General features: G+C 38.1%; 1 protein-coding gene across 1 annotated transcript; it reads left to right on the plus strand.

Moving 5' to 3' along the window:
- Nucleotides 1-586: 586 nt before the first annotated feature.
- Nucleotides 587-27,767, plus strand: wscd2 (WSC domain containing 2). The gene is made up of 9 exons (XM_072432534.1): nucleotides 587-871; nucleotides 11,993-12,766; nucleotides 16,449-16,563; nucleotides 19,033-19,217; nucleotides 20,888-21,009; nucleotides 22,194-22,368; nucleotides 23,731-23,895; nucleotides 24,405-24,605; nucleotides 27,196-27,767. The coding sequence occupies exons 2-9, from the start codon at nucleotides 12,277-12,279 to the stop codon at nucleotides 27,546-27,548; spliced, it is 1,806 nt and encodes a 601-aa protein (XP_072288635.1). The 5' UTR covers nucleotides 587-871; nucleotides 11,993-12,276; the 3' UTR covers nucleotides 27,549-27,767.
- Nucleotides 27,768-27,775: the final 8 nt, after the last annotated feature.

Below are 27,775 nucleotides of genomic sequence, written 5' to 3' on the forward strand. Positions count from 1 at the left end.
ATGATCACTTGATGATAGAGTAGGCATAAGAACTTGAGCTTGTAATAAAGACTGGTTTGATCAAATTGTAGGTTTTGGAGCAGGAGCGGTAACAATCAGGTTTGAGTCAAACCATTTCAACTTCATGACACAGGTAGGCCTGAGTTTGCTGTAGTGAACATTTATAGGGGAAATGTATCACAAGAGGAGACAAGATCAAATGTGTCATAAATACATCTGCCTTGCTTTGCCTCAAGGCCTAACGGGAAAGTTCAGATTTATGATGAAACTGAGGGCGTTGAATGAACTTCTTTGTGTTGAGTTTCTGTGGGATTACAAAAATGTGCAGCTGCAAAACTGACAGATCTTCTTCAGGATTTCTGTCTTAATGAGCCTCTTATTGTAATTAGAGATCCTGCCTTATTGTTCTAGAGAGCCCAGTGCTGTTGTTGTCATTGCATGAGAGTCAAAGCACTCCAGGATGCTCTCTGTGTCACGTGTCTCCTCAGAGGCAGCGGTTGCGCCTCTGCTCGTGCCTTGTCTCCTCAAGTACAGCAGGCAGCGCTGTTGTCCCTCTGTGTGAGCCTCTCCTCACACTCGGACAAACCACAGCAAACACAGTCCAGCCTCCGCCGCATCTTGCCGCGGTGACCGTTCACTTCTCCAGAGGAAGTGTGCGCTCCGTCCTCAGCCCTCTGCGCGCCTCACTGCACTACAGAGATCACTGGATTGTCGCTAGCCTGCGGAGGACGCGAGGAAATGATACTCGACATGTTGAGAGTTCTGTGAGAGTGAATGATCGCAGACGTGAACATCACGCCAGCTCCAAACCTCAGACATGAGCATCTCCAGAGGCGTCCCGGGAACGGCAGCAGCGTCCATCGTGACTTAGGTAAGATGACTACATCTCCTCTACACGCAGCGTTTCAGAGGACGCGCTGCGTTCATATCACATTTATGCGCTGAGGTTCACAAAGCCTACTGCAGCTGTAGTCACAATACACTGAGCTGGAATAGAGGAATAGGCCTACACTGTGACAGTATCCTACTGAATATATCATAATGTGTCATAAAGAAGCCATAGGCTGCTATTGAGTACGTCTGTGTGGCCGTGGGCTGTTGCGTTATTAAATTATACATGGTCTGTCCTCATTCAAATCCCCTGCTGTCTCTGGCAGAAACACAGGCCACTTTCCTCTGAAGTGTGTTGTTTGACTTTCATTAAAGCCTTCTTGTTAATTTTTAACCCGAGCTGCTAACTCACAGAGTCTGAACAGATTCCTCCTCTGTTCTCCCTCATTGCACAGGATCATTATAGCCCCTGGGTTTAATGCACACTCAGCATGATTTGGTTTGTCTTTTTGATTACTCCTGCATTGATGTTGCCTCGGTTTTTGTGAACATTTGAGATGATGAGTTCCTAATGAAGACAGGTTCATGCTGTAGAGAACTACATTGATGTGATGGTTGTGATGTGAAATCATGCAATGAGATTATTGATGTTGTAAATCTGCAGTGGGCCTTCTGTTGAGTTTTGTTCTTACAAATGGTATTTCTTCTATCAAATGTTTCAATAAAGCTGATGGAGCAGACATCTAAGCACACCCTTTTAGTCAAGTGGAAACTACACAATCACATTTGAATGTGGCTGGACTCAGACCCTCCTAAGGCACAAAGAAGCAGATGCCAGGGAAATAATGCTTATAATCATAATTTTGTTTCTTTGACTTTTATATATGGAGATTAGGACTTTTGCCTCGCTTCATTAACTAAAAGGGGGCTCTAAAAATTATTATGAACTTGTGCAAACGACTATGTATACAGAGAAGTACTAGTAAACAGCATCTTGATACGTGGAAAGGCAGATTGAAGGGTACATTATGCAAGATTTGAACTATTTTGCCTTCTTATTTAGTCACTCAAAGTTGTATTTAGACTGATTCATGTATTCAGTTCACTTGTATATAATGACCACTTGTTTTTTGGTCATTATTGCAATTTAACATAATACAAAATATAAAATAATGATCCACTAGAAGACAAAATCATACTATGTCTTCTTTAAACTTCCCAGTCAACTCCCAAACTCCCTCCAACTCAGCATTATTCTATACACATTTTTATAATCCTAAATAAAGAGTTAACTAAAAAAAATGTGGGAGACTAAGCCACCATCAACCAATTAATAAACTGAATGATCAAATGACTGTAGCTCTAATGGAAATGTTAATAAGTACAGCTAAATCAACTATTAAAATCCCATTTATAATATATTGATAAAAATCGATGGAAAAGATCCAAGTTTATTTCAAAGCTACAGCTCCCCTATAATCATTTACAGTTGAGACCACCAGAATAGACGTCCTAAGATGTGAGGGGCTGGTGAGTGCTGGCCAGGGTGGTCATCCGTGGAGCTTCAAGGCTTTGAATTCTTTCAGAGCTTATCTCTTCATCCTCTTGGCGATCTCTCACAGACTGGCCTTGGATCAACTGCAGAGGCACTCCTGAAAAGCAAGAGACACCTGCCTTTTTAACCCTTCGCCTAATACGCAGAGATGTAGGTCAAAAGTGTGTGAGTACTTCTATATATACGTTTTACTTTCACTTCATATTACTCTGAAGAATATTATTCGTACTACGCACTATTTACTCTGTAGCTTATTGTTTTGGTATTTTGAAGGGTGAAGAGAAGTCAGTGTTTTGTCCAAGAAATGTTCCCCAATTTACTACTTCACCAATGTTGTTTGTGCTTCTCTTGTTAAACCAGCACTAATTAAATATATGCAAAAATAGCTTGACATCAAATACTGCTAAATACTCTCTTGTCCCTTGCATGTTGCATGATGCCATCATTTTCTTTCTTAAGATAAGTGGGATGATATGGCACGACTGCATAGATCCAAGGAAGGAACTCCAGATTTGCAGCTTATGTGCGGATTATTAACAAGGCCAGACATTTTCCACCAAGACAGATCTTGGTAATCATGGCATAGACCACTGTTATTGGAGCAACACTTTACTCCAGACAAACTTTAAAATTCAAAGATTGTGTCTGTGTCTTATTTAGCCAAAGTCTAGTGAATCGTGAATGGTAAACAGTGTTAAAAATGTGTTTGAATATTTTGAAGCGTGGTCTGGCCCAGGATCCAGACAGCCACACAAACTCCCCGCTGAGTGATTGGATTAATCACTCACCTAATTTGAGCAGTCGTGGGGTTACATGTCTTGTTATACTTGTCTATCTGCTCAAACTGAAACGTGTATTTGTGCCGGAAGCATAAATTTGTCCAAGCAGGGACATCAAAATCCTACTCTGATGCGAAATATTCACTGTTCAATGTTTCTGTGTTTTTAAACCATTTTACTACACCCTATATGACCTGCACAGTATTGCTGAAGGGATTGAGATATAACTTTTTGAATGTGTGCATTAGTTGTTGTAGGACGTCTGTCTACATTAGCCCGGATGACCTATAGACCCATTTCAGTGTAATTACTCACCTTGCGCAGTAAACCCAGGTGTCCCGTCTCCAACCTGATCTGCGTCTCACAAAAAGCCCTTTGTCCGAGTTAAACTGCAACTTTCTTGTACCTGCTGTACCACGCCGCCCCAGACTGGCACCGCACCACTATGTAAGCACTCATTTTAGTCCATCAAGTGCACTTAAACTTGAAACGGACTGAGCAAATATACAACAAAGAAGTCCAGTTCAGCTAAAGACTCAGGAAGAGAATACAAGTCAAATATTTCCAAGTATTTGTAGGAATATTGTTGCAAATAGTGGGGTACAATGCATTCTTCAATCTGAAAAATTCTGTTAGATTTAAGTCGGTTAATATAATTTATATACACATCAAATCAAGATAGGACCTTGGTTTCGTGTCTTTGGGCTTTTTCCTGACAAAGTCTCCATTTATCAAGGTTTTGACGGTTGTCGTCTTTTATGTTAGCATTAGTTTTGTCCAAAACTTGCAAAAACTAAAACTACTAACAATAAAAGGTTTAGTGTTTTATGTTGCTGTTAACCCATGTTTCATTGCATTTAAAAGCAAAAAAGATAGTAATTCTATATTTAGCTGTAAGAACTTGGGAACGGGAACTGGATTGGTGTCATAAACTTGTGGTCATACTTGACATCTCTGACTGTTTGGTCTTAATTAGGCTGTAACACATGCCTGGCAAATGTTTCATGTTGCTGGAAAAATCCCTTGTCAAACATATTATGCACGGTATATTATTGTATTTCCAAGCGTGTTCAACATACTGCCATTCTCACAGCCCCGACAAAACACTATGCTTTTGTTTATGTCCTGTGGGGGATTCGTCATTAAAGGCTAAATGTAGCTCGTTCTCATACATATGCTCTTCTCAGTAATTGCATCTACTCGGATTCCGTCTGACAGATGTGTTAAATTACCCAGGACTAATGGGTATATTCTCAAAGTGAGCCATATTATTACCATCCTTACATCTTATTCTATGCATTTACAGAGATTGCAGCAACCTGAAGCCAGAGCATGATCCGCCTTGTATTGGCAGTGAGAATATACCGGTACTCAATACTCAAATTTTGCATATCTTCAAAACAACATTCATGATATTATCTAAACTGTAATATATTGTCAACCTCTTTTAATGAAGAAGGTACTCTCAGGAATTGCTTATCTTTAAGGGCATACGTCATGATTTGAAAATATTACATTTTGGATGCAGAACACATGTCTTTGATTAAAGAGAATAAGAACAATCCGAATAAGAACAGACCACAGGGGATTGACTTGGTAGAAGGATAGAGTTCATGTCACTATGGAAACATTCATTCAGTATTCAGTTGATGTGTTATGGTACCCTATATATATATGTTCCTTCATAGCATCTTAGTCATATTCATCTTATTTACATATTCAGTTTTTCCTCCACTGTGACCTCCTTGTGCTGCGTCTGTGAGCAGTCGGGGAATAAAGACGACCTGTAGGATGAGATTATATAATGCCATGTTTGCCAACACACAGGAAATAAAAGTGTTGTTGTTTTGTAGATCAGATACGACACCTCTGTCATTGTCTCTCTCTCTCTCTCTCTCGTGGATGTGCACAGTGGTAAACACAAGCTCGCACCGCCAGGCTTTTCCCCATCTCTTTGCTCCAGAGATGCTCAGTGTTGCATCAGAGGAAGACACTGGAGTCTATGCAGTCGCAAAGGCCATATTTTATTCATTTTGGAGCTGAAGTTGTGGCTTTGTTGCTCATTTCCTAAAGGCTGCTGTCACTTCCCCTGTTTTTGTTCCTTCACATCACATCTAACTGTACACGGGTCCTGTCTGTAACCTGTAAGAAGTGCTATTGCACCAGTGACTTCTGAGTTTTATGTTTGCCGTTTGCGTGAGACTGTAATACTTGTGCATTCGATATATATTAGATTGTTATGGATTATTGCATTTTAATATTCTAACCCTATTCAAATCAGATGGAACTGAATGTACATTGGACGGTTTCAGTATTTACACACAAATTCTGATTTAGAGATGAAAAAACACAATCATTTATGCTGTTCTTAAAAGGAAAGTCAAGGTTACCTTTTTTAATTTGAGAGTCTGGATTTTGATATCACAAAAAGACAATATCACAGATTTTTTCTTGTCATTGGTTAAATACAACCGTCCAGACTTTGTTGTGAAAAAATGAAAGCTATATATTCCACTTATTAACAGACGTTGCAGCCCATCTTGAACTGAACTGAACTGAAGTAAACTGAAGTTGTAACGTTCAGTCGTAGACCTCAACTGTCTAAGATAATTGAATAAAACAGCTGATTTTCTTCTGTCTCAACACAGTAGGTGACGTCAAGTGTTGCAGCTTTTGACCTGAGTTCTCGAGTTCCACCCCCCCGACATGTATTTCGGGGGGGTGTATCTACATTTATTAATGTAGATATTACATCATCTTATTTTCATTTTGAGTCTTCCCTTCTGGAGCTACTTGCAATTCATCAATACCTCCCTGCACAGATATTTCCACCTTAATTTGGCAAATGTTTTACACTCGATGCCCTTGGATTCAACACAAAGAATAAACTACTGTAAGCTCCTTGTGCCTTGAAGCTGAATTTAATCTCAGAGGCTGGACATTTTCTGTGTATTCTAAATAATCTCTCTCTGGAACAGACCAAGAATTGACCTATAAAAAAACATTTAACTTTAGTGTGCCCGGAGACGCACAGGAAGGGTTGAGTTGTATCAAACCAGTTCAACATTCAGGTCATAACACAAGATAATATAATAATAGAGTGGAGGTTATATCAGCGCTCTAAAAGTATGAACTAGAGGAAGTGTGATGCGATGGTTCCACTGACAGGAAGCCTTCTGGTGTTTCTCGACCTTTAAGAGCCGCTACGTGTGGCCATGATAAGGCTCGCACTTCACTAAACCAGCAGGTCATGTTTGCGTGCTTTTTTCCTGCTCATACTGATATTTGCACAGTTCTGCTCTGCAAAGCTCTTAATAGTGGATGTTTAGGCCTCATATACAGGGATGTGTCATTGTTCTGAGCGACAGAGCGCTGTGCTGAGATCTGGCTTTATGGTGTGTAGGTGGACATAGCAGGATGGATGGCAGACTCTAGTAAAGCGTGGTTGCATAATAAAATGTAGTCACATAGAAGGCCGGGTTCTGCCTAGTTTTCTCCAAGAAAGAGAATATTCTATGGAATGCTCCTGAATATCCTTGATGTTTTCTTCTCACAAACTATGAATTGGTTGAAGTGCTTTTATTTCAGTTTATTTGACCATAAATACAACATTTTTGACTCTGCTGTTAAATACTTCATTGCTTTTTTGTCTGAAGTCAGTCCAGCTTGTGGTGCAGTGACGTCACATCTAATACTTTTGCAAACACAGCTTTTTTTATTTAACCCCAAACCTCAGGGAATGGTTTTAATATAAAGAAAAAGGTTACCATTTAATCAAAAGTGATCCTGTTTGTCTGAGTGTACTGGAAGATTTCTGCATTCTCTCTCACTCTCGCTCTCTCTCTGCTGCAGGCACAGTTTTGTTGAAGTTTCTCTTTCAGAATGACTTTATACCTGTTGATCATCATGTACAGTTCATGTACAGGATACTCAAGTTGCGGGTGAACATTGTATATTGAATAACAGATTCAGATTATATACTGTGCCTTTGCATCTATTTCTATGGGAAAGCAAATGTCTTGCTAATGTCTCTCTAGCCATCCGGACCGTGTCTAGTGCTGTTAAAGATTGCCTGAACTTATGCACAGCAGCACTTGCTTTTTCCTCTGCATCTCCTCAGTGTCAGTGAGGCTTTTAAAAAATATTTTATTTTTTGATATTATATTTGTTGTTTCATGTTTTACCTTATTGCCTGTATATCTTGGTTTTATTCACTGACAATGGCAATAAACCTTTTTCTGGTTCTAATTTCGAGTTGCTGAATTGTCACAACAGTCGAATGAGCTGCTTCACCAAACCTTTGCTAAATCCAGTGGAAAGTAAAGTATCTTTCTTTTCCACAAGTGCACAAACCGCTTCCCTCTGAACATTTTTCAAAAGCAAAATAGTTCATATTTCTGCTAAAACTGACATCTATCTGCGTTGCCATGTTAGTTTTGTTTGCTTGGGTTTAGGCCCAAAACCAAAATGGTCAAAATACAAATATTTTCTATACACAGAGCACAGAGCAGTCTGCAAATATTTGTGAACCAAAAAAATCTGCCATACACATCGACTTTAAAATATTGGCAGAACTTGTCAGCCTTTGGTTGCTTTCTTACCATTTACTTCCCAGCAACTTTGTTCCTAGACATATTCATTATGAGTCACTCAGTTACAGTACTGTAGCTTAGTGCCTAGCCAAAGAAGAGGATTATAGTATTTTAAGTCCCTTTTAATTTACCCCTTCCTATTCAGAATAAAAGGTCAACATTGAGTTTAATGGGATGGTGGGTATTATCTAGATTACAAGGGGCTTTTTCCTTTCCATCCTTGACTCTGTTTTTAAGCTTTGGTACTTTAAACTCTTAACATCATCCTGTGATTGGTTGGTTGAAATGCTTCATACCAAATGCAGTGGTGTACCACAGTCAGAGCAATGTCCAGGACAACATAAGAACAGCAATTGTTTCATGACACTAGCCATGATCTCTTTAATATTAATCTGCACAGACCCTGTGTACACTAAGTAGGGCTTACTGATCTCAGGTCAGCTCGTTCCGTAAAAGGGTTGTGTATTTAGAGTGGCAGTGAAACACAACCTGCTCATAGATATTACAGTGCGTGTGTGTACCTGCGTGTGTGTGTGCAACGGACGGATGCCACAGTATCAAAGTCTATCATAGAAGCAATACACTTATTTTGCATGCAATTTATTTGTTAAATACGGTGACAATGTTTACGGTTATGATCTCAACACACAATGTAACTTTTATGATGACGTGCATCAGCTTGTCTTCATGGAGATGTTACCTGGAATATTAAAGAGTATGCCATTGCTACTGTATATCTATTCTATCTATGCTATTGCATTTGTTCAATTGAATGTGTTTTTACTGCTAAACCATACTTAGATTTTTACTCTGAGGGGGGTGTCCACTCCACAGATCTGACCTGTAACTTAGCCTGGTTAGAGGTGGGTAGTACTCTTACTTGAATACAATTGAGTACAGATTAGACAGAGAAATACCCATAATACACTGCATCTGGCCTGATTGAAAGATGGTCCGAGGATGGTTTTCTTGTGGCAGAAAAACTATATTTTGCTGACCAATAATGATACCAATAAAAAGATTTTATAATCCATAGGGATGTCCTGATATCAAATTTTATTGTTGATTATTGTGAGGAAAAAACATCACAATTTAATGATTATTCATGATTATTGACACCATATACAAACAACAGTGAAATCCTTTTTTTCATTCACATTGTATATTTACATCACAATTCCTCCTGTTTGTGGCCAGCTTTGTGATTTTTCCATTTTTAAACATGAGTCTGTTTAAGAAGTAGGAGTGCACTGAGAGTGAGGACAAATTGGGAATGACAGCTACATTTTCTAAAACATACCAATGCTATTATAGTGTAAACCCATTGATAACACCGATCCCCGATATAGTATCATCCCTAATTGAAACACTTTGTGTCATCATGTAAACGCACTGACTGTTCAGGACTATTAGTTACAGTGAGTGTTTCACTCTCAAAAGACACATTCTTTCATAATGTTACTAATTATTTCTGAACCTTGAATCAAACTATATTTTTCCTCCTTTATTAAACATCTTGGGAGCATCGCAGTAGTACCAAACCACAGTGAAAATTTTAAAGAGCTTGATTTTTTAAGACAATAGATGATATTTTCAACACAAATTGATAGCACCTTCTTTATTAAACTCTGTGGTCTTATAAACAAGTTCGGATAACAAGTTATAGTATCGATTGATATCTTGTTTTTAAATACTTTTGATATTGCTATGTCCAAGGGCTGATGTTTTTTGTGCACGACTCCAGCGAGTGCCCACTGTGTTTGAATTTACATGACTGACGTCGATAGATACTTAAAACACCACATACAGTAGTTTGTGTTGCTAACAGAGGAATGAAGAAAACTGTCCTGGCACAACGAGACAGTGTTTTTATTGCTCATTCACCAGCCCACAAAGACCACACACTTGTGTGGCTGCTCATGTGTGTCGAGTGAGAGGAGTTTGGCATCCGATCTGCTTCTTTTGTACAAGCAAACTGCAGTTAACAAAAACACTTCTCATGCTTGCATTATGACAAATTACATCCGACATTTATTTAGACAGTGTTTTTTCTGGTGCCGATTTTGAATTGATCCTGCTTCTCAAGTTTTTAGAACATGTGGGAAAATGAACAGATGAAAACTAAAATTGGTGACGCTAAAACATTTCTCAATATGAAATATTTGGCCCCAGGTTACGTCTTCAGTGGACTAAAACAAACATAAATCAGTGCTGTAAATGTTTCATAACTTGCATGACAGATTGGGCTCAGAGGTAATTTATACAAGGTTAGGTTCTAAGCCCGGAATGTTCTGTATTTCTTCCACACACTTTTTTGTTGTCCCTTTGTCAGACTAAAACTGCTGCAAAAAAAGAAAAGCAAAAGTCATGTGAAACTGTGGGAGAGCATCAGTGATTTACTTGAGCCGCTGGGATTTTGAGGTTTGGCTCTGATAAATGCCTCACCCTTGTTCAAGCAAAAACAACTCACTTTGGCTCCAGTGTTTGTGGGAATAAAAATAGACAACATATGCACAGCACATTGTATTTGAGATTCTTGAGTGGCCTCCAGTGTGATGGGGTCATGACTTTTACTACTCGTCACTAAGCCTAAGTCTCTTTAGGTATTCCTAAACATAAATTAGATGTGATGCAGAGACACGCAGAAGGTTAAAGATTGTGGTGTTTTAACCAAACATATGACATAACATTTTGTTGGTCAACAACAAATTATTCTATATTCTATATTGTTCGGTAATATATATTTATATTGTAACACATAACTGGAGCTAGTGAGCTTAATCCTCTAGCTAAGAACTATAGCAAAAGTAAATGTTATTCTATCAACTGGAAAAAAGTTTTAAGACAGAAAACATTTTGCGCTCACTGGAAGTACACTGGAACTACACTGGAAGTACACTGGAACTACACTGGAAGTACACTGGAACTACACTGGAAGTACACTGGAACTACACTGAAACTAACACAAACGTGTTTATTTTAAGGAGTATCTGCTGTTAAGTCTATTGAACTACTCAATGTGTGAACTGTCACCTGAGTCATATTTAGTATATTCGTTCATGCCCCTGACGGGTCATCTATTAGCATACTCTGCTTAGCCCTATTGTTTCCTGTAGCTAAGAACTGTGCAGAAGGATCCAGGCTCTCAGTGTGTGACACTGCCTCAGTGTATTGAAGAATGGGACAGAATCTTCTTAACTTTTACAAATGTTTTCAATTCAAATTATTTGTGTGTGTCATAATATCAATCCGACCTGATTAACATTTGGGACTTGATTTGTTGATATGGGTCATTGATTTGCCAGTGAGCTTATACTTTAAACATCCCTCCATCTCTAGAAAGCACAATATTTTGCGTTTTGACTTAACTTAAAGTACTTGAGTCCAGCCTCAGTCATGTCAAAGTGTCCTTGTGGAGTGGTTGACTGGGATGTAGGGGGTGTATTTGATAAGTGAAGCCTGATGAAGAGTGTCTTTGTGTGTTGACATGGTGGTAGGAGTGTTCAGGACTCTTCCCAGACTCTGGGAGGGACATGTGAGCTCAGGTGACGCTCGTATAGCCCTCCCGATCTGTCCCAGGCCAAACAGGAGCGAGTGTCCCATCAAACCCTAGAAGTTTCCCTGACCCCCAAGAGTGTAGCGTTACACCTTTGGATTGGAGCTCACATCCGAACAAAGCACCCATTGAGATAGGGATTCTGTCTGTCCTGAAATTCTCACAGCTGTCCCCACACATAATAATTACTTAGGGAAAGATTGGGGGAAATCTATGAATGAATTATATCAATGTTTATGAATTTGAAAACAAAAGCTCCATTTGTGCACCTAGTTGTAGTTTCACAGTACTGTGAAAATATCATGCACAAGTTACTATGATATGAATGTTGGAAGCTGAATCAATAAGACCATAACATCTCATCAAAAATGTAAGCTTTATTATGAATATGTAGAGCCCTGACTCACACATGTGCAGAATGTTAAAGAGAGATCTGAATTGGCTAGAAAACATACATTATTTTACTAATTAAAGAAGCCTTCTTCATAATCCTTCTGATGTGCTTACATCTGTAAGTTTTGTGTTAAACTCTAGATAATGTTTTCTATATCAGTTGTGTTGTGTAATGTATTGTTTTTACCAAACCCTCAATGCCTCCCGCTGGCGACATCCTTTGTTCCTCCTGAACCACAGCTTACTCAGGTGTGCACTCGCTCACTATTTTCTCTTTTCTCCACAGATGGTGAACCCTGCCCCTCTCTGTCCCAGGCCGTGCTGTGGGATCGTTACAACGGCCAGAGTAGACTGTGTGGAGAAAGGCTCACTTTCGGCTGAGTGGTAAAAGTGCTGCTGTATCACTGCGCTGGTCCTGGAGACTGAAGTGAAAGCTTTAGTGATCTTGTTTCACCCAAAGGTGCTCCACTTACATGCCGCAGACCCATAGGTGCTTCTCAGAGCCACGTTGGGACACAATCTAAGATGGATAAGAGCGCAGGAGGTCCAGTCATGTAATGGGTCTACCTCATGAGAACGGGGCAGAGCCATGCTTGGATAACCCTAGCTTTCCCCCTGTTGCAGATTTTCATTCTGTTCACCATTGGGATATTGTGGTCCAGGGGAGCCACAATGGTCAAACCTCTTCTCAAAATACACCGTTACTTTTGTCGAAAACCAGTGCGCTTCTTCTCACTCATCCTGCTGTATCTGACTGCGGGGAGCCTGGTCTTCCTCCACTCAGGCATTATGTGGGACAGTCCCGGCTCCAGCAGAGGAGAAGCCCGGGGCGACTCTGTGGTTGCTGCGGAGATGGCAAGCAGGACCACCGTGTTGCACATCCGCGGGCTGGGACTCATGAGCAGGGTGTTTAATAAAGAGAACAGGAGGGCAGGGGGTCGCCGGTTTGGTCCTCCTTGGAAGAAGAACGGACATGTCGAGGCGGAAGGGAAGGACTACACCAGTAACTGGAACAGGGCACTCAAAGGACGCAACGGCAAAGACATGGAGGATGGAAGAGGTCAGAAGCTGAATTATCCTAATGATAGAATAAATATCATAGAACATTAGCTTCATTAGGTTATTGCATTATTATTATTATTATTATTATTATAGTGTCATGAGAAAATGTATTATATTTCATGAGTATACAAAATAAAGATAAAGATGTATAATTAGCGCCACTTGGAAAATGAGTATGAATCTAGTTAAAAATGATATAATGTGAGGTATGCACTATGTCCCAATAGGTTTGTCCTAGTAAAACATAATATTACTTATAATATATATATATATATATAAGTACAAAATAATAATTCACTAAACATTGGTTGAATTTTGCATTAATTCATTCATAAATGGATGACCCACGTTTTGATTATTTCTGAGGCTTGATTTCTTGTTAATATTAAATGCACAATCATTATAGATAGGCTTTCACTGTTATTTTCATCAGATTATAATGGCTGTTAGTTTAATTGCTACCAAAGTCACAAACACTTGATTACATGTATTAATAACTGCTCTAGATTTTGTCTGGGTGGGATAAGCTTCCATAATTTATGACATTTAAAATCTTTTAAGTGTAAATGAGTTGATGAGTGTGATTAAGTCCTTGTATTTGCTTCATGTTCTCCAGCACAACGCGTAATTCGTGCCACATGTTCACCCACAACACAGCTTGACCATAACAGGATTTAGATATACTAAAGCCACTGCCGGGTGTAATCCCTTCACAAATGTTTACATGTAAACATCTCATGACATGTGACAACATTTTCAAAACATCGACAGGGATATTAGATACAAAAACAAAAGCGCTGACTTATGGCCCCTCCATGAGAAACCTGAGTGAAGCTGAAGTATCATTTACTCCTGTGGGCTCCAGAGCGCTTCCATGTCCCCGGCCTACACTGATCAACTATAAATAATTGAGATTAAGAGCAACTTTTCTAGACTACTCTCCGGTGAATTAGATTAGACTGTTGTGTATTAAATACACATGAAAAGTTACAAACAATAATAATTTTTGTGTGCTCCAGCTTGATTTGATAAATTAGATATATATAAAATGATTGGGCCCTATATAGAATAAACTGGAAGAAAAACTAAGCATATCATTTGGTAGTTTGAGATTTCAACTTAGATTAGAATTTAGAACTTGGACTATTATCACTGAATGCCACTGTTTCTGCATCAAGTGTCATGTATTGTAGCACGTAAAGTTAAACCTGCACTTTTTTGGTGGAGCGTCTCCTGCTTGTTTCCATGGAGACAAGCAGGAGATGCCACCAGTTACAAGTGGATGTGTGGAGAGTTGAACAGAAAGAATGGATATTTTTAAAGTTATTTTAAAGTGAAATAACTCAGAAACAGTTGTTAAGCTCACCTTTAATAAATCTGTGTGGAGGTGTATTTTGTGGTAAAGTGAGTACATTTTGATGCAAGCTTCGATAAAAAAAGATTCTTGACTTGTCAGATTGGTTTCAAATACTTTACATTAAGTCCCTTCAAATCAAGATAAATGTTTTGGGGGGTGGGTAGTGCTTTCACCTCCCATTAATGTCATGTATTTAATATTCAGAACACAAAAGAATAGTATTTTTAAGAAAAGTAGGATCTTCAATAGTGACATTAAAAAAAAAATTATCCAGGAAAAAATCAAGAAAAGGTCTCAATGCTATTCATCTAGACACTGTTTTGAAATTGAGACGTTTCAACTGATGCCCAGAAGTAATTTGCAATCTGAAGGTACTGGTCTGAGGAGCTAGAGAATTGATACAGCTCTGAGCAACATTAGTACTGCTCTGAACTCCTCTGCCTTTGTTTACCTGCCAGCCTCTTTATGGGTCGTTCCAACCCTATTTTGCTATGATTCTGTCCCTCAAAGCTCTTTGCCTGCCTGCCTGATGAAACTGACTTTAATCTCATCTACAAAAGTCAATATTAACTTGAGTACAAATTTGAAACGCTTAGGACAAATTTGGCTCTCTAATATTATGACTCAATGTTTTAATGGCTCAAAATAAATGTTAAATCCTATTTATAAAGTGCAGTTCAAGTTAAAAAACACAGTGGTTCCCTGCTGTGGTTTTCAAACCCTGGCTATTTTCCCAGTTCCCAGTCAGTGAGACAGTCATGTATACACAGCAGACTGAAGCTCAGGATTATCTGATGCAGCCAAGGTCTCATACATCTCCTCTCATCGTTCTCTTTCACGCTAACACTCTAACCTTCCTGGACTGCAGTGGGACGTGGTCATAGAGTAAATAATAACTTCAAAGTACCTCAGTACACTGCAGACCGGTTTATGATTGGGCTAAAGGAGATTCTTTCCTCTGTTGGGTTCCATTTTTCTCATAAGACATCTTAAATCTCGTTATATGGCAACAGTCCAGAAAAGATAAAACTGTGGGAAGAACACACACACACACACACAGGCACACACACGCAGGTACACACACACACAGGCACACACACACGCAGGTACACACACACACGCAGGTACACACACACACAGGCACACACACACGCAGGTACACACACACACGCAGGTACACACACACACACACACAGAGGCACACACACACGCGCACACACACACACACGTAGGTACACACACACACACGGATGGAGTAGTTAATACAGTGGAACATTCCAGGCAAAGCAGTAACATCTCCATGGAAACAAGCAGGTATAGCATAACCCAAAACACTATTCAGCTCTAGTCCCATTCTGATTAGTTGTGCTGTAGTCCTGGTTTATGCCACATTTCTGCTCACACTGACTTACTCTGGATCACTATATCATCTCTTCTGTCATTGTGTGTTGCTTACATCATCTTCTTATACACTTCAAATATTAAAAATTGCATCGTAAAGCAGATTATTTTCCAGTGCAGCAGTAGTTAGGAGGATTAGTGCGGCTCCAAATGCCCGCCTTTAGACAATGACAATTAAAGTGATGCAGGGCAGTGGAACTCGATGCTGTGCACATGAAGCTATTAACGGAAACTCCCGGGGATAATGGCTGTGCGCAGATGGCCAGAGGTTTGTTTGGCAAAGGCTGAAAGATAGACAGTGTTTTTAATGAGAGCGTGGAAGCTGCAACTATAATGTAGATGCACATTTATATATATCTATATATATATTCACTTCTCCAATATCCCGTCCCTCTACTGAAAAATGCAGAACAATGCCTGCCACTGCAGAGATCCGCCACTAGAAGGAGATGTGTGTCCTCGTAAATAAATAAGAACAGTGTGCCCCAGTTTGGACTTGGCTAATACATTCAATTGATATTATACAACAAGAAATGGCTCCTAGTATAGATGTTGTAGTAGACGGTAATGAGATAAAGATGAAATATATAGTCATGTGGATCCTGAGCTCAGTTTTCACACAGAAATCTTTGGAGCATTTGGTGCTTGAACGATCCAGACTTCACTCATAGGATTTGTGAACAAAACATTGATTAGATTTTGGAACATAATAGTATGTTTTGCAAATGGTTAAAGCATTTTCATATCTCCTTTTGTCATTGTAATGTATGTATTTTAGGACCTAAGTCTTTTTTACCATATCAATGACTCTACCTTTCCCCCTCTAGCTTCTGTACTGAATATTAATGTATTTCCCACTGTTGTCTATTTTTGACAGCACAAAGTATTGACATATACTATATCAACCTTTCTTGTTTTTCAGCAAAGTACATCGGCTGCTATGTGGACAACACACAGAAGAGAGCGCTGCGAGGAGTTTCCTTTTTCGACTACAAAAAAATGACCGTGTTCCGTTGCCAGGACAACTGTGCAGAAAGGTAAAATAGAGATGATCATTTTCCTCTCCTCTGTCTCCTCCTACAGTTTCTAAAAGCTTGAAGTTCAAGTCACAGCTCCTTCATGTGCTGACAATTACAGAAAAAACATGTGAACTGAATAGATCTTCAGGCAGATATAGAATTACAGTAAAATCAATGTCATCGTAATGTTTTATTGTCTGCACATGATTAGAATATGACTCTCTCTGAAGTATATATTCGATCATACCAGTGGTGGAAGAAGAAATATCCTAAAACAAATAAATAAAAAGTAAAGTATCACATATAAAAATGTACTTTACCTAAAAATATGAAGTACATGAACATTTTTACTTTTAGAGTAAGAAAAAAAGTATTTTGCGCAAATTTGAGATAACTATTGAAGAGTGAAATGTGGTGATCTTGATTTATATATATGAAACAAAACTAGAGATACAGTATAAAAAGTCTAGAAACATTATATATATATATATATATATATATATATATATATATATATATATATATATATATATATAGTTAGAAGTTAGAAATATATAGACTACTGGTACACGGTATTTGACCATGTATTCTGTAAAGTTTTACTTTAATCATGTCCTTTAATAGTCACAAGCAAAATCATGGTGGTAACTGACCTTATCATGCTCATTCATCTAAAAAGTGAAAGATAACTTTCAGTAAATAAAGTGAAATATAAACTATTTATAACTATAAATATATATAAACTGAAATATAAAAGTTTAAATTTTAAGTAAATTAACTTTAATAGGGAAAGAAATCCCGCACACTGTCACTTGCCCTTTCCCTATTGCAGTTAGCGTCACGTACGCCTTTCTCCTACGCACCTGGCACAGAACCTGTCGTGCGGAGCACCGTCTTGATATCCAAATAGATTAACTTAAAATAATTACATTTTTAACAAACATCAGATAATTAAGTGGAAAAAGACTACATGATATATTTATTTATAGTCAACCTTTTATTTATTTGACCATTCACCAGTACGTGTCTTTCGATGTCGATTGCAACAACTCGTAAAAAATGGTTGAGCCACAAGAAATCGCATGATCAATAATACATAATTGATCATTGTGTGTTATTCTTAAAATGACTGTGCACAAAGAGAGGATTTGTTTTATTGGAACAAGAAAGAATTAAAAATCCTCCATGTCTTCATTCTTCTGGTATGTAGAAATGAGGACAATGTCATCCTTAAGCATTCCCTGAGCTTGTGGCCTGTTTTAGTCATTTTGTTCACGCTTCCCACACTCTCCTCACCTTTACTCGTCTCGGTGGAATATAACGCTGTATGCCCCTTTTAAATTACACACATCAGTGACTCGCCCGGGCCGGTGCTGGAGCTCAGAGATCTTGCATTTTTCTCATTCCCTCCCCTGTTTCCTCTCGCCTGTCACCTACACCACACCGCCACTGGCAGGTTAATAAAAGCTGACAAGCAAACAGGAAGCACTGATACTTTGCAGAAAATAGAGCGTTGCGTCTGATTGACAGCCCAAGGGATTTGCTCTGTGTAAGAGTACGTTTGGCTTTGTAAGAAAACCTCCACCGGAGCAGGTCATTGGTCAATCAATATGACAGGTGTATTTTGAATCGGTGCAAAATTGTGATGTAAGTTTCTTGTATAATTCACATATACACTTAAAACATACATAACAAAAAAATAATTTAAAATTGATTCGCATTACTGTTTGAAGAGTGTCTCAAAGAAGTGCATTTGTTATGATTCAGTTGGTTGGACATCACATTGAGAGTCAGCCCCGGCTAAAATGTTGCAGTGTGTGACATACTTGCCCCTTTCAAATAAACCTAAATAAATAAATAGTTACTGGCTTTGCTCCTCATCCCAACTACTTTCCTTCTTTTTTTTTCAAGGTTTTTGGCCATTAGGCTTTATTTGACTGGACAGTGCAACATGAACTGTGTATAAGACCAGGGAAGGACATGCTGTAATTGTTGAGAGCTGGATTCAAACTTTCATCGTGCCTCGATGCCTCACAGAGCTGGGAAAATCAGCCTTTACCTACAATCAGCCTTTACCTACTATGCACCTTGGTCTTGGAATAACTCACACAAAAAATTAAATTGGAAGCTATACTATCACTCGATGATTTCAAGAGAATTGTAAATAGTGTGGTGATTAAGAACTGTCTGTATTCTTGAGAGAGTTGTTTTTATAATGTAATATTCCGTCTGTACTGTGTTGATTGTACTGTACTTGCAAAAGAGATTCTGAATCTCTGTGCGGGGGGAAAAAACTACCATAATTGTTTGACAATCAAGCAATACAGTTTTCCCTTTTTACATCTCTTAAATCTGTCTTGTAATGTCCAATTAGGTTTGCAAGATAAAACTATTGCAATGCATTATTCACGTAATTATCATTATCTCATGTTTTGTATTGAGATCCTTTTGAACTAAAATGTGTTTTGCTTCTTTTTTTTTTTGCAGAGGTTACATGTTTGCAGGCTTAGAGTTTGGTGCAGAGTGTTATTGTGGTCACAAGATACAAGCAGTCAATTCCTCAGAGTCTGAATGCAACATGCAGTGTAAGGGCGAGAAGAGCAACCTCTGCGGAGGGGCCAACCGCCTGTCCATCTACCGCCTGGAACTGAACCAGGAGTCTGCGCGGCGCTGTGAGTCCAACACTCCCCCATGGGCTCAGACACACAGCAGGCTAAGCACAGAACTGCACTAAATCCTGTCATCGCTTAGAAACACATCACATATTACATTTAAACACTCAATACATTAACATTAGTCTTAAATGTCCTGTTCTTCATGACTGAATTCCACAAAATACGTACTTACGGGTGAACTTTGGAACAAATTACAGTCATTACAGACATTAGTCATTGAAACGACTGAGCGGTGTAGACACATACAGTATATGTTGGGGTTCCATGCATTGACATAAAATCATAATTTCCGGGAGTCTGATCATAACATTTACCATAATTACATGATTAGCCTTAACCTAAACCCTAACCTAAATGAACCCACATTCGAACTTTAAGCATGTTGTTTAGATTGTAGGGTTTACTGTATTGTGACCAGCCTTTTGTCCCCATAAACAAGCAGTGGAGAGTAGAGTAGTACTGTAGTTGTGAGTTTTTGTAATATGAAGGACAAAATATTAAATAATGCACAAAATCTGGTATTTTCAAAGCTAAATCACATTTGATGTATTCTTGGTGCAAGAAACAGAAAAGTTCCAATCATTATCAACATCTTTTGTCACAAAGACTCACTCACGGTGGAAAGAGGAAACAAAACTTTTCAACTCAACTTTTCAACTCAAGTGAAACTGAATGTCACTCAAGTAGCTATAAAAAGTATAGTGGCAGATATTTACCCCAAGAAGTGCATTTTCTTGAAAAAGTCACTCAAGTAAAAGTAACTGAGCAATTGTAACTGAGTGCTTCCTACATATCCCCGCAATGTCACAGTGAAAGTAGTTTTTGTTAACTGCTTTAGATGGAAATAACCAAATGTTATTGCTTTATTCTCTGCACCGAAACCTCCTATTTTTTTCAATCAACAGCTGACATAACCTCTGACACGTTTTAACACGTGAATTCTAGAATGACTAAAGAGGAAACCGAATATTTGTGTCGAGAAGGCACTTGTGGTTCTGCTGTTTACTGTTGAGTTCAGCGATTTCCCCTGTCAGTAATCTTCCTTCATCTGTTAGCACAAAGGATCCTCTGAGGGCAGGAAAGTATCGAAGAAGTGAGTTCAATCCAAGCATAAGGTCATAAATGATATAAATTAAACATGGCCTAGCTAAAAAGCACACACTTTTCTGTCGGGCATTCAAGGATGGCTGAAAAAATGAGCCACATATAGACCGTTTGCATGTATTATTTAGGTAAAGCTGACACCATCAAATGCATTAAGTGTTTTTTGTTTCAATATTAAAAAGTATAGGCTCAATCTACTGTTTCATCGCTCAACTTTATTTATAGAGCCTATTTAAAAACACATTGACCTTGACATTGGAGAAAGCATCTTTTGTTTAACATGTTTGATCATGCAGCTCTAGCCTCTCGTCCACTGCTGAGTCTCTTCCACTGTTTGGGTTTATGCTCTTTTCATCTGAGAGGAAGGAAGAGCGAAGGGTCAGAGGTCATCATAACAGCGCGATGCTATAGGCCGGGTCCAGCGGGTCAAGACTATAGCATCGTCCCACTTTACCCAGGGTCAATGGAAACAGGCCAAAGCCGCAGAGCTTAGTAACCACATAAACAGAGTGTGATGCTTTCTTTTCTGAGTAACCCCTGTGTCCTGTGTGTGTTTTTTTCAGACGGTAGCGCCATTTTAAAGGGCTGTTTTCACAGGCCAGACAATGTCACTTTGGCCCTTCCGTTCAGTGCTGTCATTCAAAACATCTCCGTGGACAAGTGTGTGGACATGTGCACAGAGAGGGTAAATACTCATATACTACTCATATCAACACTCAGTTTAATGTTGACCCTATATAAACATATTATGTTATTTTTTCCTATGTAAATAATGTCTGTATATATTTATTTTTAATTGATCATTTTAAAGTCTAAAGTATTTGTTTTGGACTGACATTTTGTCCATTATAAACAGTAATATTTATCTAAAACGGCTTAGAGATAAAAATGGGTCCAATGACTTCCTGTTCAAATCTGCTGAGATGAGGCCCAGCTCTTTGAAGAGGCATTTCACAGACAAAGCAGCTGAGTTGTTGTGGTTTTATTGTTAAAGAAATGGCAATGTGACATTTTTAACAAGTTCCTATGTTTGTTAATTCTGTTCATTGACAATGGCAATAAACCCTTTCTGATTCTGATTCTGACTAAGTACAGAAGAAAAGGGGAACAGTGGGCAAGAATAGGGTTTTTACATTTTCTGAGCACTCAAGCCTCAAATAAAACAGGATTACTCAAACGATCTGAGTTATGACGTGGTTAAAAGCTCATTCAAGTTGATTTTACTTCAACAGCAAGAATTATTATTTTTTAAATCCACAAACGTGCTGATTTCCTGAGTTTATATAATTTTATTATTTTGCATTGGTAAATACAGTATTAGGACTGTGCAGTTAATAACATTTTAAACTAAATCAAGATTTATTTATTTATGTATAAACTTCAAGAGGTTTATTCTCAATATGACAATGTTTTGTGTTAAAGGATAATGATTTCAAGTTTAGTATATTCAGGATATTAATATTGAAAGATGTTTTTATTTGTTTTAGCATATTTTCCGGACTATAAGTCATAGTTTTGGCCAGGGTGCGACTTATACTTATATACTTATACTCCGGAGCAACTTATATGTGATATTATTTGTCATTTTCACACTTGCAATCGCATTTCATACTCCATTTTCTCTATTATGCATTTTCTGGCGACTTATACTTTGGTGCGACTTATAGTCCGGAAAATACGGTAATTAGACAATAAAATAAAATCAGAAATCATAATTCATAAATCTATTCGAGAGAAAATAATCAATGATCAATTGTTTTGTCAGCCCAGCCACTGTTAATATAATGGAATTTCTGCTTTTATCATTCCGATATCAAAATGGTACTCTTTTTGATTATTATCGCAATGTTAATGATGTATTTTTCATAGGAGAAGACCCTGGCCGTGCTGGCTGGAGCTTCCTGTCACTGCGGCTTCCCCACTCCTCTCTTCCCTCTTCATGACATCGAGGAGGAGGACATGTGCCTCCATCGCTGCCAAGGCGAGGAGTTCGAGAGCTGCGGGAACGACGACTACTTCATGGTGTATCAGACACAGGTGCAAGGTAAAGTAAAACGACCCCAGAGTGGAAGTGAACCTTTAAATAAACCAGTTGTGTAAAATCCAATAGTAAATGTGTCTGAATGGTTTTCATTTGACAAAACCACATATTCATATTTTGTTATATTCTGTGGTTAATTCCAGTTTCTCCATCTAAATCACATTTTGTTCCACGTCACTTTTGCCCGTTCCAGAATTTAGAATGTTTTTGTTGACAATCTTTTTAAGGGTCTTTTGCTTTGACAGTTATGTTCCACAGTATGGCATTAAACTTGCTTGCTTACACAAAGTCTAAAGAATAAAGTCTGGCGGTAATGCAACACTTGGATGCCAACCGCCATAAAACAACAACAACAACAACAACAGTCTGAGGAATAAAGTCTGGCGGTAATGCAACACTCGGATGCCAACCGCCATAACAACAACAACAACAACAACAACAACACAGGTTTAATGCCATGCTGTGTAACATTCTAGGCAAAATAATACTAAGACAAGCAGGTGGCGGACCCTCCCACAGAATGATAGTACCTTGAATTACATATTTTGTGTTGTTGTTTTTAGGGCTGCACAATACACCTCAAAAATATTGATATTGCAATTCTAGGTGGCGCAAAAATGTATATTCCAACAAACTAAATATATTTAAACAACACCATGGTTCTTCATCTGACATAATCTACTGTTTTTAATGAAAATGTGTTATTAAAGCACAAAAGGCAGATTTTATTTATTTTCAGAAACATTTAATTTATTAAATCTGGGTTTACAATTAGTTAGTTAGTTTCAATATAACTTTTGTTTTGTATTAAGATGTTGTAATGATATTGATATTGCAGTAATTAGTAGACAAATGGCATTTTGCTATATTTTCCACAATTATGTTATTGTGCAGCCTTACTTAATTTTGAATAATTGATTGGACTTCCTGTAACCACACAGACATGACGCACTTAGAGTCCTTTGGGGTGTGAACAAAGAAGTGCTGAGCTGTGAAATTAGTGCAAACAAACAACACAACTTCCTTTTCCCAAAGTTTAGAGCGTGACTGCAAGCAGCAAATATACAGAATTTTTTTTAACGTTTTTTTAAGAATTAAACTTTCACAAATAGACAAAAAGTAGCAAATCTAATACAGAATGCGTTTAAAGTTGTGCATCTATTGTTTTTTGTCTTGTTTTTTCTGTACAAACCTCACATCTGTTCAGTCACCATAACACATCTTTCTGTATGAACAAAATATTTTCTGATATAAAAGTAAAACGGCCGCATTAACCCTGTGTAGATAAAATGCATGAACTTTGCGACTGCAGATAGAGATAGAAAATAGCTCGACTATTAATAACGTAAAATGATGTGTTTTCAGACAACCGCTGCATGGACCGTCACTTTCTGCCCACTCGCTCCAAGCTGCTGTTTGCGTTGAGCAGTTTCCCTGGAGCAGGCAACACTTGGGCACGTCACCTGATCGAGCTCGCTACCGGCTTCTACACCGGCAGCTACTACTTTGACGGATCCCTCTATAACAAAGGTAACGCTGCATTCAAGGGGCATCGTCAATTTCCCCAGCCAGCACTTGAAAATATTGATATGTCACAATTAAACATGAATTTAACCATTATAACTGAACAATATATGCAAATGTCTGTCTTTTTCCTAACCATTAGCTGTTGCTTGCTGGTGTAGCACAATACTGGCAGGTTGTATACATTTGAAGACATGTAGTGTATTTAACTTGATTAGAAAGACAACATTTTGGACTACAAGTAATTAGTCCAATCGTATTTTAAGGTCAAGCAGGTTATTTTATCAATTCAACATGTTTCGGCTGCTTCAACAATGTAATAACATCTTCTGAATTGATTGTCTTAAAAAATTAACCTTAGTCTGTGGCTATATCTTAAGAAGACAAAATGAACATCGATGCAATAATAAGATAGTTGTCACTGTTTGATTAATATTCATTCAGGGACAAATGGTGAATATTAACTTAAATTAAACGACATCCAGCGAGTGCCGCTAACTGCAGGCTCTTTGTAGGGTTCAAAGGTGAGCGCGACCATTGGAGAAGTGGACGGACAATCTGTATCAAGACTCATGAGAGCGGCAAGAAGGAGATCGAAGCCTTTGACGCCGGCATCCTCATGATACGCAGCCCTTACAAGGCACTCATGGCCGAGTTCAACCGCAAGTACGGAGGCCATATTGGGTTTGCCTCTCAGGCTCACTGGAAAGGGAAAGGTAAGAGGACCTTGTAGCGGCGTCATTCAATGCCACATAGAAACTGTAATACAATAGTGTAGTCTAAAAGCAAGACCAAAGACTGTATTTATTGATCATTTAAATTGTGAACAATTCTTACGATTTCGAAACATTTCCCAAACCAATGAATGGTCAGCAGAAGTGATGTGGTTGTTTTGTGGCTAAACACTTCTGTTGTTGTGGCTCAAATCAAAATTTATGAGAAATGAAACAAAAGACCTGACCGCACACTGCATCATAATGGTTGTTCTGATCATGTGATCATGTGAGTCATGTTGCATCACAGAGATGGAGTTTGTTATTTGGACTTTATGGTTTCTGTGAGCAACACAGTTATGAATTGGGGATAGTGAGTCATATGGCATTTTCTAACTCATTATTTGAATTTAAGTAGGCCTACTATTTTAAGAATAGATTTAAACTCAAAAGCTTAAAAAAAATTAAACCCTGTCAAGTTGTTGTTAATTGCACTGAATTAGCAAATGTATTCTTACCAAGCACTGATATTAAGCACACAGTTTAAGAAATAAGAATCAGAAAATTCATAAAATTATTATTATTATGATAAAAAATCTACAGCTACAGGAGATTTATGATCAACAACTGTTGAATATAATTATTTGTTTGACATGGTTTAAAATCCTTTCAATTTACAACAATAATTTATTTTTCTGTTGAATATCGGCATAACAAAAAATCTGTTTTGTTTATTTATGCTAACAAACATTCTCATAAGCAGTCAGTTTTTATTTCATATAGAGAAAGTTAAACATCAGATTATACCATATTTGTGACCTGTCTCCAGCTCAGTTCAAACTGTAGGATTCCTCAGTGTTGTAATTTGAACATGTAATGTTCATGTACATGAACCCAAAGTATTCATGGATTTCAGAATGATGAAAGGTTAAGTCTAGTCATCTAGTGATGTTAAAGTTCATAAAAAACATTCCAGGGAAATTGCCCTACAATGACCTGTCTGTCATAAAAGTGCTGTATTCACATCCAGTCGTTCTCCTGATCCCCCTCTTGGATGTGCTGTAGTTTGTACTCACGATCAGTTCTGTTGGCAACATATTCCACTGATGAACGGCCACACAAGAAAAGGACCGAACAAAGCAATTAAGTTTTTGAACTGTCCTCAAATTGGCACCACGTAACTAACAGGAAGCAAAACTCATGATCTTTTGTCTTGGTTTAAAGCAAATACATATTATTAATATAACAAATTTAAATATTGAAAACATTCTGTGCAGTGTATGTTTGAATTTATTAAACTGTTGACACGCTGTAATTTTAATTTTCACGTTGTCAGTCTTGGTTTGATCTGTTAATTTCAGTTTTTCTCTTGTGTTTGCTTCTTGTCATACAATACCACAATTGTGCAAACTTAGAATCTTTCTTTAACCTTTAAAGAGCCTCTCTGTGAAAAGTGCTTGTGTGTTAAGGAAGTGGCTGGTTTCTCTGACTCAATCAGTGGCGCATACAAAAGGCAGAAATAACAGTAATAACAGTTTTACCGGGACATTTATATGCACCTTTGATCACAAGAACTGAAAAACTATTTATGAAGTATAGGCACAAAGTTCAGAAAGCTTCATTTTGGGGCAATGGAGACATGGGCAAGTGTTCGCCCATCTACCAGAAGGTCGCCAGTTCCAACTTTGTCCATTCACATGCTGTTCTCGTGTCCCAGGACACTTCTCATGTAGGAATGTGTTAATGTGATTGTGTGACTGTGGTATTTGGAGTAGAGTGGCCAAGTGTGCTTCTGTAGAGCAATTTTGGGCTTCTTTATGGAAAGTCGCTTGCAAATTTTGAGAGCCGCAGGATGCACTTTTCTTCAGGTCTTTTTCACAATAATAGACAAAAAAATGACTGAAATACAGTCTTTAAACTGATTATTAGTGTTTTAAAGACTTTATTAATATTAAATACACTATTCAAACTATGTGCATCTCATTAGCGCTCCGTCAGCGTTCACCCAATCTTTACCTGATTGCTTTATTTTATTCACTTATTTTTGTGGGTTTGGGGTTCCTTCTCTTGGGCTTGGTCGCTTGTTGTTCAGGGGTAGTGGCCATCAGTCTTCCTCAGGACATGTATAATTAGCTTCCCTTCAAACCTCTAAACGAAGATTTTTTGTACAAAGATTTTGTTTTCACAGAGAAATAATACATGCACCTTGCACCTTTTTTGACAGTTTAAACAATTATTTAACAACTAAATGTGTTGTCAGGTATAATTTTTGTCATATTATAACTATTGCATGAATTAAATGGATTTTGGCTTTTGTTGTTTGACAATCTGGTTGCAAAGTGACAGCGGTGGAATTACCCCTATCTATGTCCTATTTGCTAACCAATATATATTTGTATGTACATATTATTTGACAAACAATAATAATTTATATCACCTTTATTTTGGTGAATGATCATTTAAACTGTCAGAAAAGTGTTTCAGTGTAAATTGTCTGTGTGTTGTCACCTTTTGATGACATCACAGAGGGATTCTGTTTTAGAACTCTTGTTGATTGTATGATAATTGTGTACCTGTTGTTTTTTTCCTCCAGAGTGGCCTGAGTTTGTAAAAAACTACGCGCCCTGGTGGGCATCGCATACCTTGGACTGGCTGCAGTTTGGGCGACGCGTACATGTGGTTCACTTTGAGCAGCTGAAGAGGGACCTTTTTGCTCAGCTCAAAGGCATGGTGCAGTTTTTGGGCCTGAAGGTGTCAGAGGAGCGACTGCTCTGTGTGGAGGGACAGAAGGACGGAAACTTCAAGCGCTCGGGACTTCGCAAACTGGAATACGACCCATACACAACGGAGATGAGAGCACACATCGATGAACTCATACGAACTGTGGATGCAGCGCTGAAGAAAAGGAACATGTCTGGGGTTCCTGAGGAGTACAGGCCCAGATGATACATGTAGTAACCTGTGTTTGATGCTTTAAAATATAGATGTGCTTAGTAGACAATATGTTTTATGGCAAGACACTGTATGATCAATTGGGTGTTGTTTAGTTTTGTGAAACATTACAAAAGTAGCATCAAAAAAGCTAAATATTAATTTATTTTATTTTGTATGAATGATACGCATGCTATTTAGTTACAAATATATGGGGAAAAGTTATGTAAAAGACAAATATT

This window comes from Eucyclogobius newberryi, unplaced genomic scaffold (assembly GCF_026437365.1).
Source record: "Eucyclogobius newberryi isolate DKJ021-1_F unplaced genomic scaffold, fEucNew1.0.hap1 SCAF_6, whole genome shotgun sequence".
Classification (NCBI taxonomy): Eukaryota; Metazoa; Chordata; class Actinopteri; order Gobiiformes; family Gobiidae; genus Eucyclogobius; species Eucyclogobius newberryi.

Coding starts and splice junctions, on each gene's coding strand:
- wscd2 (XM_072432534.1), top strand. CDS start 12,277: ATGAGAACGGGGCAGAGCCATGCTTGGATAACCCTAGCTTTCCCCCTG. Junction 16,564..19,032: donor CAGGACAACTGTGCAGAAAG/GTAAAATAGAGA, acceptor TTTTTTTTGCAG/AGGTTACATGTTTGCAGGCT. Junction 22,369..23,730: donor GTATCAGACACAGGTGCAAG/GTAAAGTAAAAC, acceptor ATGTGTTTTCAG/ACAACCGCTGCATGGACCGT.